At 41.2% G+C, this 16989-nt stretch overlaps 1 protein-coding gene across 1 annotated transcript in view; it reads left to right on the top strand.

The window, feature by feature from the left end:
- The first annotated feature begins 266 nt into the window (after window positions 1-266).
- The window catches only part of GLT1D1 (glycosyltransferase 1 domain containing 1), a 91107-nt gene continuing 74384 nt past the window's right edge, over window positions 267-16989 (top strand). The window contains exons 1-3 of the mRNA XM_075176793.1: window positions 267-563; window positions 8802-8950; window positions 12352-12457. Coding sequence (XP_075032894.1) covers window positions 496-563; window positions 8802-8950; window positions 12352-12457 — 323 coding nt within the window. The 5' untranslated portion in view covers window positions 267-495. The remainder of the gene's footprint in view (window positions 564-8801; window positions 8951-12351; window positions 12458-16989) is intronic.

The raw sequence follows: 16989 nt of genomic DNA, 5'->3' as shown, positions 1-16989 counted from the left end.
TAATTCTATAATATATAAAAACATTAATATCTACATTTATAGGTGAAAACGATGACATTTTAACAAGACAGAGAGAAATATAATTGTAATAAACTTGTATTTTTGCCTGTAGGCTACATGCGCAGTGTAAATATAACGTATATATTAATAATTCTGAATATTTTTATAGTTTTTTTCCCCCCCTTCCCTGGTCATCCAGAGAGTAGACCATATGTCACTGGGTAGCTCAGTTGCTGATAGGAACCTTAGCAGCACTGCCTGGTTGTATAGTAACAGGTTTATGGGACGGACTGTGTACATTAAGCACAGACAACGTGCGCTCGGTCTGCAGGTTCTACCGTCTCCCCCACCCCTGAGTGTGGGTCATGTACGGGCTGCAGATGCCACAGAGCCGGATGTGTAACAGCTGCTGCATTTCATTACTATGAGCAGGGGAGACGTGGAAGAGAGAGGCAGAGTGAGTGACAGCAGGCACTTCCCCCTGTGCTGTCAGCTATGAGAATCCTCTTTCTGGCCTGCCTTAGAGCCCACACTGGCAATTCAACCACAGCATACAGAATCAAGTAAGCAAGTAGCGGGAACACAATACTATGCAATCAAATGTACGTCTGGCATAAATGAGAAAATAACTCATATTCCAATTATCCTCCTATTGCATTTATTGTTTTCCGGCTATTCGAATCCTTCTTCTCACAACCCCAAATACTTTGTTGATAATACCACTAATCATATATATTTTTATGCATACATGTAAGTTATGTGTGTTGATGACAATTTCACGACAAGCAATACAATAAGATAATGTAATACATAGTTGCAGTCTGTTTAAAATGTAATATGATGTCTCTGAAAAGAGTAAATATTATGCAGAATGCAGTAGTCTTGCTTATGAATACAAGTTATGTGAATCAAACCCTAGCAAGTGCTATAAGTCATGGCAGTTTCGTATTGCAATGTACAGTACATTTCATTTGCTATTTAAATTGGCATATAAAAGATCAGATTATTATTGCTATATAACATTACAGTAAGATGTTTCCTATTCTCTGTATAGTTGTACTTTTGCATAGTTAGGACCTTTGTTCAAGTACCTTGTGGCATTTAATGGTGCAGTTTCTTTTTGTCTATGCCGAAAACTTTTCTTTTTGTACTGAATGTTTCAGTAATTGACTTGTTGTTACACGTCAGCTATGTTATCAGTGTAGAGGGTAAACCTGTAACTTCCCTGTCCATGTCCTGTGCACATTGCTTTAGCATTAACCTTTTCTCTGTCAAAAGACTGCTGAATTTGTATACTGCGAGTAGCCAGGCTAGCTTCCAAATTTTTGTATCCACTAATAAGACCTGTATTGCAGACTCCTACATCCATAGCAGCCCCTTTAAACCATAGAGTAGTCTATATTTATCCTAGAAAATATAGAACTTGTAACTATGATTTTGTACCCCACTATATGCATGTATTGGTCACATTTTTTTTAAAGTAAAATTTAAACATACATAATTTGCATCTAAAAATCCTCATGCAAGCCCAATGTTATACAGAAGAAGCCTACAAAAAGTAAAAGTTTAATACAAATATGTAAATATGTACATTTTATATGTTCCACATCTAACTTGAAACTTGTGTGTTCTATCAACAACAAAGCATGAATGCATGAAAAATTGCATTAAACTGTATTCGTGATTTTTGCTATTTTCATACAATTAATGTTTCTCTAAAATTATACAACCACATTTGTTCTGTGAGGTTTGTGGGTTTTATATTTTTTTTTTTGTTTTTTTTATTCCTTGTGTTATGTTTTATTTCTCCCTGTCATGGGAACAACATATTTTTAAATTTAATATTAACATTTAAGAAAAACATTCTCTTTACTATTGCAAGAGCTCAGGATCTGCCATATACATCTAATATGATAGTGTATTTAGGCTATCAGAGATCAATAATGCCCAGAGGGTTGTTCTTTAGGTCCATGTTACCAGGAAAAACAATATTTCTGTCTCCTCACGTGGGAGACTTAGCAGAGAGAGATTCAATGCTACACAAAGTAACAATAAGTGATGCTTTAGTACCCTGACATCCCGCAGAGTCTCATCACGCCAAGCCCCAAATGGACTTTGCACTGAATTGAGTCACACCCATAGATTTGTATTTACTGGCTTGGAGTGATTGGACAACCAAAAGGCAATCCAAGCTCACCCATGACTTAGGAGCAGAAAACATAATGATCAGGGAAGAGTGAACAAGAATGCTCTCTCGCACTTTGGAGTTCACTGAACCCAGAATCAGAGGTGAGCAGAAGCCCGGAAATTCGTCTTCACCCTCACTAGTTATGGTGCCCAATGTCACGGGCACTAGGAGTTTTGACCCAGAATTCACCAGATGTAACTTTACTCACCAGAGGCGCGGAATCTAACACAGTGGCTGGTCTTCTCCAGGAACTCGCGCAAGGAAGTATGGGTTTTAGCGGCTTCCACTGTGCAGGTCGCGGCCCTCTGGGGAGTATGGTGAATATGCGGATACAGCTACACACAATAAGTACACAGATCTGCTTAAGCTGAATGGAAGAAGGCATGTCAACGATATATATATATATATATATATATATATATATATTAGTCTCTGAGCAGTAGAAACAATGGTAACCCGGCAGTATGATGAGCAGTAATAATAGGAGGAGAGAGTTCCAAAGTGCCTAGCACGCAGGTAACTTGAAACAGGCAGATGCTTGACAACTGAAGAAAAGTCTATACGAGCAGCCAATAATACAGTGTAGTAGAAGAGTCAGCGACTCACAGCTATCACTACAGAGGCACAATAGAACTTAGTCCCGAAAATAGATAACATACAATGTAGATAGAGTAGGCTGCGACTGGCCGGTATTACCACTGGCATGAAGTGAAGACTTGTCCAGGGGCAGGTAGAATACAAGGTAGCATGGAGCGGTCTGCGGCTGGCAGGTATTACCACTGGCGTGGAGTAGAGACTTGTCCAGGAGCAGGTAGAATACAAGGTAGCATGGAGCTGTCTGCGGCTGGCAGGTATTACCACTGGCGTGGAGTAGAGACTTGTCCAGGAGCAGGTAGAATACAAGGTAGCAAGGAGCGGTCTGCGGCTGGCAGGTATTACCACTGGCGTGGAGTAGAGACTTGTCCAGGTAAGATACGAGGTAGAATGGAGCGGTCTGCGGCTGGCAGGTATTACCACTGACGTGGAGTGAAGACTTGTCCAGGAGCAGGTAGAATACAAGGTAGCATGGAGCGGTCTGCGGCTGGCAGGTATTGCCACTGACATGGAGTGAAGACTTGTCCAGGAGCAGGTAGCGTCTACAGTAAACAGGTACCATAAACAGGAACAGGAAACTCCTTGATAACTCAGCAGAATGAGGACCAAGAACAGGCAAAGGTAATAAGGCAACAGGTGTCTTAAATAGTGAGGAGTGATTAATTATCCAATGAGGTGAGGAACAAGGTTTTAACAGTCTGTAGGTCTGCACATGCGCAGACCTCTGGTCAAGATGGCGGACGGCCGCGGCGCAAGACAGGCGCCGGCAAGACAGAGAGAGACCCATGTCTTGAACTAGAGGAACTAACAGTCCGGTGAGTGACACCCACAGTCATTCTATGAGCGATCGGTGTCACAAAAGGTGGCGTTGTCCATGGTATAAAGTTTATGTCTATGGCTACCTTGGAACGGTAGTGTGCGGATAAAATCACTATGCCTGTGGTAGTGAGGATTAAAATTAGTAACATAACTTCTGTGTAATCCAAGAATGAGTACTAGAGTATTTCCCATTGTACATATGGTGCGTCGGAGCTGATGTTTTAGTAGGGGCTTTTCATCACATGGGGGAGGGAAAGATGAGTAATATTTCATTCTTGTGTTTCCAGATAAAAAAAGATATGTTACTGACTGGGGAATTGAAAGTGTCAAATACACAACGCGTGTGACGTTTTCACAACTTCAGGTTTTCAGGAGCTTGCGTAGGCGGAGGTTTGGTAAGAAAAAATCCTGTAGAGACAGGGATCTTTGCGCACATATCTGCGAGCGCCATTTTTCAATGTTTTGGTTTGACCAGTGATTTACACTTCTGCTTGTGTTGACAGTAGTGAGGTTTCAGTGCAATAGCCTGTGCTGAGTGGTTCTTTGATGTATTTTGGCATGAATCACAAAATGAGTCATCATGAAACAGGTAATTGCTTCGTATTGCGTTTATTATACTAATAAGAGTAGGATAACAGGATAATGTGTTTTTGTTGGTTTAAAGATTTCGCATTTGGGGCAGCAATGGAAACTTCTTTGCTACCCTCTCAAGGGTAACAAAGTAAAAAAATATATAACATTACTTAAACTAGGTAAATTAAGTGATTTTCTCTTTGTTGCTTAATTCAACGTGTTTTAAAAATAATCTAATGCGGCCACCTTTCATTTTACAGTAATATTTTTGTTGGATTGACATAGCTTGTGTGAACTGCAAGAACGCTATGGAGAACATATTGTTTTTTTCTATTTACAGTAGGCACTGCTCAAAGTGTGTCCAGCTTTTCACTGAGCTGGTTTCCTTGTTATATTCAGGTGGTAATTATCGGTTTGGTGGTTGATGTTCTCTCAGCATTCATCCATTTGGCACAATGGAAATAAACCTAAAAAAGTTGATCCAATATGGATAGGCATCTTGTAACATGTAAAAATAGAATGCCATGTGTTTGACATTCTTTTTTTTTTCTAAGGCTATGTTATGGACTTTAAGCCTAATTCAGTGTGAGACATACACTGCTAGGCTTGGCCCATCTTTGGCTCACTCGGCCATAGATTAGGATTTTCGGAGTATGTTGTAGCAAGGCTATTCAAGTTTAAATGATGCTTAAATTGCGTTCGTAACATACCAAATAAAAGGCTTTTGTACATGTACGCAAGGGGTGTTTCTGTTGTCAGCTGACGCAACGGCAACCTATTCAGACCTGGACGCGTCTTCAACTCTGAATACGCATAGTGTATCCACGGTAATCAGAACTAAAATTTGCATTAAAGGTAAAATGACAAGACAATGTTTTTCAAAAGCCAGTAACGGCAGAGCCCAACAGTGTCTGCACCAGATTTATACTGATGAATAGGTGGTCCAATGAAGCTCAAGGTACATTGCTTCTCTGAGATTATTGCAGATGTCTTTTCTTGTTTGCTCTAAATACAATCTTTACTAGCCTTGTCATAATATTGCAGGAAGTGTAACTGTCTAGAGAGAATCAGTGCTACAAAGCAGATAAAGGAATTGCTTAACCACACACATCAGCAACAATACAGTTTCTTAATTTCCAATTGAACACCTTGCAGATAACTTGGGCCTGCTCTTATTATAGAGTTGGAGAAAATGTTAATGTATAAGTTGGCTGTTTAAAAATACTAATATAATAGAAATATAAAAGATGCTAGAGACCGGTCTACTTGTGACCGTTTAAAAATCTGGGAAAAAAGCACAATGCAAGTTTAGGTATTGACTCCAGCTAGGTAGCAGGCAGCAAACTGCCAACTTGTATGTAGGTAAGGTGAATTGACGGTAACTCATACTTGCCTACTTTCGGCAAGTTCTGTCCGGGAGAGGGGCGTGACTGGAGGGCGGGCGTGACCGATCACGTAATTTTGACCCCGCCCCTGCGGCGGAAATGCCATTTTTGTTGCAGGGGGTGGGGCCAAAATGACGCGATTCACCGCAAATCGCGTCATTTAGGGAAGGCACTTGCGGGATGCGGGAGACTTGCCTGCTCTCACGGGAGTCCGTGAGACCGCCCTAAATTTCGGGAGTCTCCCGGACATTCCGGGAGAGTTGGCAAGTATGCTGTAACTTGGGAATAATGCTCCTATGTTAAAGCATTTTCAGTAAAGGACAAATGACGTTTAGTGACATCACCAGGGCTGCCGAGGGGGGGGGGGAGCGGGTACTAATTACCCGGGCCCGGGCATGTCAGGGGGCCCGGCCCGGCCCCTTGCGCTGCCGATTTTTTTTTTTTCTTTCTTTTTTTTTTTTTTGCGGCGGGGTTGGGGGGGATGGGGTGGCTCGGTCGCTGGTGGGGGGAGCAGGGTAGTTAAAAAAAAAACCAAAAACATACTCACGTGATCGCAGCGCCAGCATCCCTCCTCTCTGCTGCTCTGTGCTCCATTCAGACTGTCTGAATGCCGGGTGTGACGTCATCATGTCACGCCCAGCATTCAGTCAGTCTGGAGCAATGGAGCACAGAGCAGCAGAGAAGACTAAGAAAGAAGAGAGACGAAAAGGTAAGTAAAGGGAGGAAAACGAGGGGGGGCACAGAGGGGTTAAAAAAACGGGGGGGAGGGGGGCAGCATGGCAGAGGGGTTAAAAAATGAGGGGGGCACAGAGGGGTTAAAAATGGGGGGCAGCATGAGAGGGGTTAAAAAATGAGGATGGCACAGAGGGGTTAAAAAACGGGTGGGCAGAATGACAGAGGGGTTAAAAAATGAGGGGGGCACAGAGGGGTTAAAAAACGGGGCTGCATGGCACAGTGGGGTTAAAAAACAGGGGTCAGCATGGCACAGTGGGGTTATAAAATTGTGGGCAGCATGGATGGCACAGTGGGATTGAAAAAGGGGGGGAGCAGCATAGTATAGTGTGATGAAGGGGAGCCAGGTGAAGGGGGCAAAAGCAGCATGGAGGGCGCAGTGTGATCATAAGGAATGGCAAACGATGAAGGGGCACATTATTGTAATATTGGAGCTGGAGGAAGGCCTAATTATTAATCGTGGATGGTATTGATTTAACGCCAGGGTTGTTTGGAATTATCTAAATGTAGCTATTTTTTTCCAAATAGGGCCCCTAGCATTCCAGGATCCAGACAAGCCGCAACTAAAGAAACATGCAGCCACAGGTGGTGAAAGTGAGAAGAACAGGTAGGAGAGAGCAGGACAGTATGTGAAATGTTGTAATTCTAGTAGGGACAATGTCAATTTTTGGTGAGTGTTGTGCCCAATGTAAGGTGCAGGCCAAGACTGAACTCTTTGTGTAACACTGCATTTTTTTCTATACTACACTGTGGTGCTAGATGTCCTGAAAGTCAGGAGTGCTTGGACATATGTGACACTCGGGCAAATTGAGAGCCTAGTGATTTTGATGTGTTAGCCACGCCCCAATGGCACATTTGCCACGCCCCCAAATGCATGACCACACCCCCTAAAAAAAATTGCGGCGCCGCAAAATTTTTGAGCATACTCAACTATAAGGGGAGCCCCATGAATTTGTTGTACCGGGGCCCTGAATTCCTCTTGGCAGCCCTGGACATCACCTCCATACTTTTGCCTAAATGTGCACAATTTTACGATTCCACACATAGATTTGTGACCCAAGATGGCAGTGTCAGAAGGTTTTAATGAGAGGAGCTATGCTCATCAGGGATGCTCCTTACGAAGTGTGGATTCGCTGCACGAAAACTGCTTTTCATTTTGTGGGACCAAATTATTTAATTTTACAAATCCCGATGTCCCTTCACTCTGAATCATTTAAGAGCTAGATATTAAAGGAAAAAGTTAATGAAGTTGGTTGTCCTAAAGTGGTATTAGGATGGTCTTTGAAGTGACATTTTACAGTTTCCACCATATGCAGTCTGTAAGCTGATGAATCCGTCTTTTAATGGACAGAAGCAGCAGCGGTCGTAGGTTCAAAGACAGAGACGGTCTTTTTTACAACAAAACAGCAAAGTGTTGATTCTATGAAGCCAGTAAAAATGACATCCACAATAGTGCCCATATATAACAGTCCCAAATCAATCACATTTACATAACAAGTAACACAATCACTCTCTCCCTGTAACATTCTAAACAATGAAAGAGAAATGAACTTTTATATCATATTGCAACAAATAGATCACTATCAAAATCGGTGCGCTCTTGTAAAAATAGAGGAACAGTCTTAAATTGTCCACAATCTGTCCCAAGTATGATTTCAGGGCAGCATCCACATTGCTAGGTAACTGTGGAGGTAGTTACAAGGATGAGGTAAGAAGTGGGCTTTGCAGATGAATTGGTGTAATTGCCCAAATAAAAAGACAGTGCGGGTCCATATATTTTGTGGTTTGTAAATTAACCCCTTGTGTGCAATAGTAATAAAAAGGAGAGATACATTACAAGAAAAAAAAATACAAACAATATAAGGACTCTACTCCCTACACAACATAATGCCTCCATTGTCTTGGGGGGGGGGGGGGGGGGGAGAGAAATAAGATAAAGTGCAGATGATAACCCTGTTATTGATCTCTGTTTAAAACAATATCAATAGCTAGATTAAAGATCTCAAAGGACAACTAAAGGCAACATTTGAAATATTCATACATTGACCATGAATGTAAAAACACTTTTAATTTATACCCTGAACGTCCAACGATAGAGCATATAGCACCCACCCCAATCATAAATTGTTAAACCAACATCCCACAATTGTTGGACGGTGCCTAAATTAGTGCTGATATATGACACAATAACTGTCATTATGCTTGCTGTGACATTACTGTCCATGCCCCTGTCTGCAATCTGCACAGAACATTTCTGTTTAACAGGAGGCTACAAGCTAATAACTTAGACTGTGGTTTCTACCCTGCCCTTGAGGGATGAAGACGCACTGCCCTGCTAAGTGAAAAAAACAATTCTATTTCTCCTTTTAAATAGTATTACTGTTAGCATTATTTTAATTAATATATGTGACTGTCATTCTTTGCAAGCACTTGTGGTTTACTTGAAGAATAATTTCTCTCTCGAGTGTACTTATAGTTTTTTTGTTTTTTGTTTTTTTTTCATCTTTCAGAAGTCACCTTGAAGCTGCTGGTCATGAGTGTGAACTCAGAGATGCAGCTGGCTTGCAGAGCCCATTGGAAGTTGGAATGCTGATTGCCCAAAATAAGTTTGAAGCTGGGCTGGTTATCCATTTGTACAAAGCAGGGAGATTTCTGCTGGGTAATTCATTATTTTTATAATCCATTTAACCTAAAAATAAGGTAACATAACATGATTGTAGTGATCAGTAAAGTTTCACTTATCAGTATCTGAGATAGAATGGGTTCTCTGGGCAGGTATAAATATAAATGGATGAGATGGGTAGTTTAGAAGATTATGGAGAGAGAGAGCGACTATGAATTATGGACCTCGCAATACAAATATAGTAACCAGGGGCAGGAGTAACAACAAGATAATTGTCAGGCAAGTCCAGGTCAGGCAGTTATTTAGCAAAGATTCAATACCGAAAAGGATGCCCACAAGACTTGGATAGCAAAGGGAGCTTCAGAACTACAGCAGGACAAACTAAGTGTAACAAGACCAGGAGAGAGACCTCACCGATCTGAATCTGCTGCTCCAGATCACCATGACAACTACATACAACTTGATGACTAGAGCATGTCCCCATTCTGTGCTTCCTTCTTCCCTACAGTGAAGTGCTTGAGAACAACAATACGCCCTCCATGAGTATATAAGAGGGTGCTGGAAAGACCCGTTAGTGCACTGGAATTTGCTAGTACATTTTGTCGCCTGTCCCTGTGTCCACACCTACTTTGAATTTTTGCGACTGTCCCTTGTTTTTATCTCCTGGTCTTGTTACACTTAGTCATTACAGCTGAGATTGTTTGGGCAGACAAGTCACATAGTGCAGAGACCATACACACAGAAACATGGAGCGAGCACAGTGCGTACTCCAGTGGTCGAGAGGCAAGGAGCAGGTACTGAAGTTCCTGGCTTCAAACCCCGACAACGGAGTGATATGACAATTTATCGATTTTGCTTTATATAAAGTACTAAAATATTGCGTTGTGTGTAAGGTCTTTGACTTTCTTTAGATGGGGTTTGTGATAAAAATGATCTTTAAACTGTCTAATCGTCACTTTGCAATGTAAACCATGCATACAAGTGAAGCAGTTGCAACTGCATTTAAAAAGGAAAAGACACACGGTCGCACACAGCTATGGATCCCTTGCTCAGTTGGGGATGATACAATATCATTTCCATACAAAAGGCAGGGTGCACTCTCATCTGTTAGTAACATTACATGGGGACAGAGGAGAAAGAACACAAGAGGCACTCCGGTTCCTAAAGCAAATATTGTAGGTAATAGAATTGCAACAATAGCAAATATTAAAACTTAAATTTTATTAATTTCAATTAAAAAGCAGCGAAATATAAAAGATGTTGATGTGTGTTATGTATTAAAATAAAATACCCAGACAGACGGCAAAAGAAGGTATTATATAATCATGATATATGAGATACTGAGATAGACCATTTGGTGAGAGATTGATACCTATACCTCTGTGTCCCAAATTGTGAAATTCATATATAAGTTGCCAAATCCAAGTGTATTAATATTTATATATATATATAAAGAGATGACTCTCTTCAAACCTGTAGTCTAGGTCTGAAAGTTTATATATAAGTGTCCAACCATAATAAGTTTTACACATATAGGTAGCCACCTATGTAGGAGGGTATATGATTAAACAATTTAATCATGGGGAACTATCATAACCCACTTCACAATATATATTGATAATCAGTGTGATTGATACTAGTCCGGCTATGATTGTAATCCCATACATATATATATATATATATATATATATATATATATATATATATATATATATATATATACACTTGGATTTGGCGACTTATATATGAATTTCACAATTTGGGACGCAGAGGTATAGGAATCAATCTCTTACCAAATGGTCTATCTCAGTATCTCATATATCATGATTATATAATACCTTCTTTTGCCATCTGTCTGGGTATTTTATTTTAATACATAACACACATCAACATCTTTTATATTTCGCTGCTTTTTAATAGAAATTAATAAAATTAAAATTTTAATATTTGCTATTGTTGCAATTCTATTACCTACAATATTTGCTTTAGGAACCGGAGTGCCTCTTGTGTTCTTTCTCTTCTGTCCCCATGCAACTGCATTTAAACCACAAGAACTTGTTTTCTATAGCAAATGTAGGTATTGGACCGGTTTCTAAGTAAGCACAGAAAATAATATACAAAAACATATATAAAAGGACATTATTTTCATTTATTCACAATTTATTTTGAATGAAGAACTTCCACTCCATCAATTGTAAGACATAAAATCAGTGTGAAATGACACTGATGCATTTACATGCAATTTACTAATACATTATTATATATAAGTTAGTACAAAATGACAATGTGTTTCCATCTTGTGATTCACAGGACAATGCAAACCTCAGTTCTTTCATACTACCTTGATTGTTAGCGGTTTCGGTCTCTCTCTCTCGGTCTCTCTCTCTCTCTCTCGGTTTCTCTCTCTCTCTCGGTCTCTCTCTCTCTCTCGGTCTCTCTCTCTCTCTCGGTCTCTCTCTCTCTCTCGGTCTCTCTCTCTTGGTCTCTCTCTCTGTCTTGGTCTCAATCCCTCACGCGCTCTTTCTCTCTTGGGGTCTCGCGCTCTCTCTCTCTTGGGGTCTCGCGCTCTCTCTCTGGGTCTCTCTCTCTCTCTGGGTCTCGCTCTCTCTCTCTCTCTGGGTCTTGCTCTCTCTCTCTCTCTCTCTCTAGGTCTCGCGCTCTCTCTCTCTCTCTGGGTCTCTCTCTCTCTCTCTCTCTGGGTCTCGCGCTCGCTCTCTCTCTCTCTGGGTCTCTCTCTCTCTGGGTCTCGCGCTCGCTCTCTCTCTCTCTCTGGGTCTCGCGCTCGCTCTCTCTCTCTCTCTCTCTCTGGGTCTCGCGCTCGCTCTCTCTCTCTCTCTCTCTCTCTGGGTCTCGCGCTCGCTCTCTCTCTCTCTCTCTGGGTCTCGCGCTCGCTCTCTCTCTCTCTCTCTGGGTCTCGCGCTCGCTCTCTCTCTCTCTCTCTGGGTCTCGCGCTCGCGCTCTCTCTCTCTCTCTCTCTCTCTCTGGGTCTCGCTCTCGCTCTCTCTCTCTCTCTCTCTGGGTCTCGCGCTCTCTCTCTCTGGGTCTCGCGCTCTCTCTCTCGCTCTCTCTCTCGTGGTCTCGCTCTCGCTGTCTCGGTCTCGCTTTCTCGGTCTTGCTTTCTCGGCCTCGATCTCGCTCTCTCGGTCTCGTTCGATCTCTCGGTCTAGCTCTCTCGGTCTCGTTCGATCTCTCTTACTTAAGAATTAGCTGTAAACCATTGAAAAAAAACCTACATGCAGAGCTTTTTAGTATAGAACAAAGGCAAAGCAGGACCAAGAATGTTGGACATTGGCTTAGCCTGCTTACTGTTTATTTAAGAGAAAATAATAATACAAATTGTAGTTGGCTTAATTTATTTTTTTAGCTTTATTTTGTCCCTATATTGCAAATAATATAAACCTTCAGAGTTGTCACTCGGGTTTGTGTTCTATCTTTAGGCAACAGAATCCCTTTTGGGGCAGTCTTTGGTGGGACAGACATCAATGAAGATGTTAAGAATGAAGAAAAATGCAGAGTTATGGGAGCTGTGCTTGAAGATGCCAGGTATTGAAACAGTGTCTTGTATTGACACATCTTGCTCATTTCCCAGCACCACATGACACTGTAGAGTTTGCTATTGACTTTGAAGAGTACGTGGTGATCTATTAACTCCACATGACACGTTAAATGTCTGGCTGAGACGTCACAGCTTCCTCTTATTCAGTGAATCACCTATTATCCCACTTTAAAAAAAAAAATTACTTCTCCTTTTGTTCATTGCAAAAGAAAGTGTGTGCTTCTGCTTTCTTTGGCCAATGCAGTTGGTGGCATTATTACTATGTGAATGATTGTGAATGATACAAGATAATTCTGCAGAGCCATTGACTTACCTTGGATTAATGGCAGCAACTTTAGCCACTTGCTTACATTGTGTGAATCTTCATCAAGAAACTTATAGCAGGCATGGACAAATATCCCCCAAAAGTAAGGAGCCAGGGACCAAACTTGGAAACAATCAATTTTTATAATAAACAATTTGTGCACAACACAACGATATTTAGGGGTGTAATATTCCTGGCAGGTAACATAGCATCATGGTCAGCATATAATTGACCTAAATATTATATATCATAACACATTTTACTAGCCTGTGGTCAAAATAACAGATGACAAGCCTATGCACTTCATTACAAGTACTCCCTTCCAGTGCCGACCATCACATCCTTGTCGGCCTGTGACCCCCATCAAGTTTACCTGCCAGTGACCACAGTATCCTCAGGCTTCTTTCCCTTCCCATTGCATTTTCCAGAAAGTATTAGAACATGTTCTGGGTAATTACAATTATGTCTTATGAGTGGCTATGCTGTTACTATTGCCAAATCCAAGTTGTATGTAAATCTTGGCTGCCTTTGGTTACAGTAACGGCACAGTGCTTCATAACGCTTTACCCAAGAGTTACCCAAGAGCTGTAGTCCCCAAGAATGTGGTCCATGGCAAAAGTACTGGAGGGCGTATTGTTGTTCTCAAGCACTTCAGTGTAGGGAAGAAGCATGGAATTGTGGTGGTCGAGACGGATGGGATTTCCTTCCCTTACCTTGTCCTCCAGACACGAGTCAGGTTCTTTTCTGTTCGGATATCCGGTGGTCAGGAGATAAATACTTCAATGAAAGGGACAAGGATTGGTCAAACAACTTGGGTTTATTAAGAATGTGGTAAGGATAATTTTGGTAAGCTAACGCGCCACTGACCCCTTTAGCTTAATGGTAATGACAAAATAATCGTTTGATCAGCATGGAGCACAATAGCATTTAACATATAATATACGCCTGGTCAGTATAAGGCACAATAGCGATAACATCTTCAATATCAATAAATCAATTTTTAGGTAAATCACTTAACATTAACATTCATCTAAAATATTTGGTGCACCAATATTATCCCTGGTAACGTTACAATATTTTACACTCAGTCCTGGGTTGAACTGTGCACAGGAATTTTGTAGTGTTTAAATATCCTGTAGAAGTTTCCAGAAGGGTTAATAATCCCGATTAAGTCTCTGTACTTTCTCTCTAAAAGGTAGATGTTAAACTGTAGGCAGTGTTAAAGATTATAACAAAACACAGGACTGTTACTCAATTCAGTCACAAGATGGCGCTGTTCTCTCATCACTCTTCCCTCTGACGCTGGGGTGTGTGCAGTACACTGCAGGCTAGGATTTTACCTTGAAAAGGTTCTGCAGTTCGTGGAAACTGTGTTGGACGCCCCATTGTGTGTCTCCAGCCGTTCTCCAGCCGTGTGTGCTGGCAATATCACCAATTCCAGCAGCAGATCAGTCTCTCATGTCAGCTTCCCCTTTCTTGTTGCTATATCACACACTCCTCCTTCCTGCACATCCTCCTGGGTACGTACTTTCAGTTCAACTGTCAACTGTCATTCCCACTGTGTCTTCCTCAGCCTCTAGTAACCCCTTGTAGCCCTGCATTTTTAAAAGCGTTTATGCACTTCCTCTGTGCTGTTTAATAGGGTTTTGGGGCACCACAGAATGGGGACATGCTCTAGTCGTCAAGTTGTATGTAGTTGTCATGGTGATCTGGACATTTGCATTTTTCTAGCCCTGTCTTTTATAGTAAGATATATGTTGTTGTGAGTGTTTTAGAGGTCCTGTCACTGAATATGAAGTACAAAGCAGTAGAGCATAGTTTTTGTATTCTTCGCTATTGGGCTGAGATTCTGCAACTTTCCTTCTTTAAGAGCAGCAGATTCAGATGGTTGCGGTCTCCTTTCATATTCTGCTCTGGGATTTATCTTACTAGTATTTGCGATCATACACACGATTTTGATGACAAAAGCCTTAGGTGGCTCATAAATATTCATATATATGCTGAATTTCATGATGCTGTTTGGGATTTTTTTAGAAAGCTGGTAATAAGTTGGGTTAAGATTGTGATTTATGTTTGTCAAAAGGAGGTTTAATAACAGTTCTAGATTTTAGCCTTAGAATTATGGCAAAAATCAAGGCAGCAGGATTAGAAAGATTTGTGTATTGTATGCATATTGGTTGGATGAGAAGCCAAAATAGATATTTTGCCCAGTTAAGTTGACAAAGGACAGGAGATATAGCTTAGAACTTTTAATGGAGAAGCAAATGAGGACTAAAGGTGGTTAACTAAAAGGGACCTAACCTGACGTTTTCATATAAATATGCTGTGGGCAGTATTATGTAGAACCTTTTTATAATTTGATTAATTAAAAACCCCAGTAGTTTAAGTGTTAAAGGTTCTCTTGCATGTACACTCTGCCCTTTCATTGCTCCTTGCTTTAAGTACTCATAGCCTTTTATAAGAAACACTGAGCTGTGAGACGATCTGATCATTGGAGATCTATGTACAGCACACCCAGCTGTTCAGGAACCGTCACTTTTTGAACCAGACAGTGCAGTCACAGAAATGCAGGTTAAAGGAGTGGTTGGGATGATAAAGATATTGGAAACTGAAATCATAATGAAATAATTTGTGAAATGTACTTATTTTGCACTGTCTAAAACATGTTTTAACTTTATCATGATAGCTCTAATTCAAAGAAATCTAAATCATAGAGTAGATCCCCTGCTCCTTCCCACAACTACTGAAACTGAGGGGGTTTCGTGTATACCACTTGTCACATAGTCATCTCACTATTGCCTGTGTAATAGCCATTTCTCCCTATAAAGAAGATAGGAGAATTGTGAACACCTCAGTTATGTGTTGAAGGAGCTGGGAAGGACCCGGTAGTCATTACACATATTGATAGCAATGTCTGTTAAAGGTTAATGGATGATCCTGAAATAAAAGGCCTTAAAGCTAAAGCAAGAGCCTCCAAGGTAGTATTTCTTACATACTATCTGTGCCACATGCTATACATGAAAGAGTGTGGGAGCTTAGAGAAGAACTGGCCTGAAGTGTGTAAGTGGCTTATGCCAATTTTCTACAATTTCACAATGTTTTGCCACTGATCTGGATGATCGGCAATCCATTTACAAAGCAGTGGTGACCAGCGACAGTCTATTGCTGAAACACAGCTGCTTTACCACTAGTTGCTAGAGCTGGTCCCGCAGCAATAATTGGATGAGTTTCTCCAATAGACACTTGTTCCCGTTCTGGTTTCACAGAACCAGGGCTATTTAAAGTAAATACATAAGGAAAATGGCACAATGGCAGTTTTTTCCCTTAATCTCTAACCAGGCCAAGCAAGTCTATAAAGTGCTAGTGTTTGTTCATTAATAGATCCCCATAGCATAGTGGTGAGGTTGGTCTGGAAGAGCCATGGAATGAACAATCTGGGTTGCTTTCCACTATAGCAAGAAAGACCAGGAGTGTGAAAACAACCTTCATACTAAAATTATGGAAGGTTGCTGGACGGGAGGAGTAGTTTACTGTATGCCAGGGTCAATATATATAACATTAGTTTAATTTTTCACAGCCTCCAAATCTTTAGACGCTCTTTGACCTTATCCCCGATAACGCTACTCACACTAATGCACCTTCACAACTGTCCTAATCTCCACTCTGTACCACATTTGGTCCTCTTGTTGCAGCTGTACCCTCTTTCACTTAGAATGAAAACTCTTTAATGAGCAGGTCCTTCATAACGATCACGCATCTCACCTGCTATTCTGTCTGAGATCACCATTATCGGGGTTTCCCTTGACTACCACTAGCGTTTGGCTTGCTCTGCATTCCTTTGTGAGAACATTTGGCCGATAGTTGCTGCACATGTGCAGCCTAGCACTTTCAAACTTCTCCTGGATTCACATTGACTGACCGTAGATCAGTTTACTATTTAAGGCACCTTCCGTGGAGGAGGTCACGCCTCCAGTGAGGACGCTGTTCTCTCTGACTCCTGTTATCTTCTACTGGTATCACTGGTATTCGTGTTACCTGTTCTACGATCAAGACCTGTGGCTAACCTGCAGCACATTGCGCATCATAATCGATCCTGCTACCAAACCTATACTGCCTCTTAGGACCTCAGTGCTTCAGTTTCCTGCAGCTTCCACCTCTCTGTTATTATTATTATTATTAATTTTTATTTATAGGGCGCCACTAGGTATCCGTAGC

This window comes from Mixophyes fleayi, chromosome 1 (genome assembly GCF_038048845.1).
Source record: "Mixophyes fleayi isolate aMixFle1 chromosome 1, aMixFle1.hap1, whole genome shotgun sequence".
In the NCBI taxonomy this organism is placed as follows: Eukaryota; Metazoa; Chordata; class Amphibia; order Anura; family Limnodynastidae; genus Mixophyes; species Mixophyes fleayi.
The sequence above is the reverse complement of the archived record's forward strand: the minus strand, read 5'-3'. Positions and strand labels throughout refer to the sequence as shown.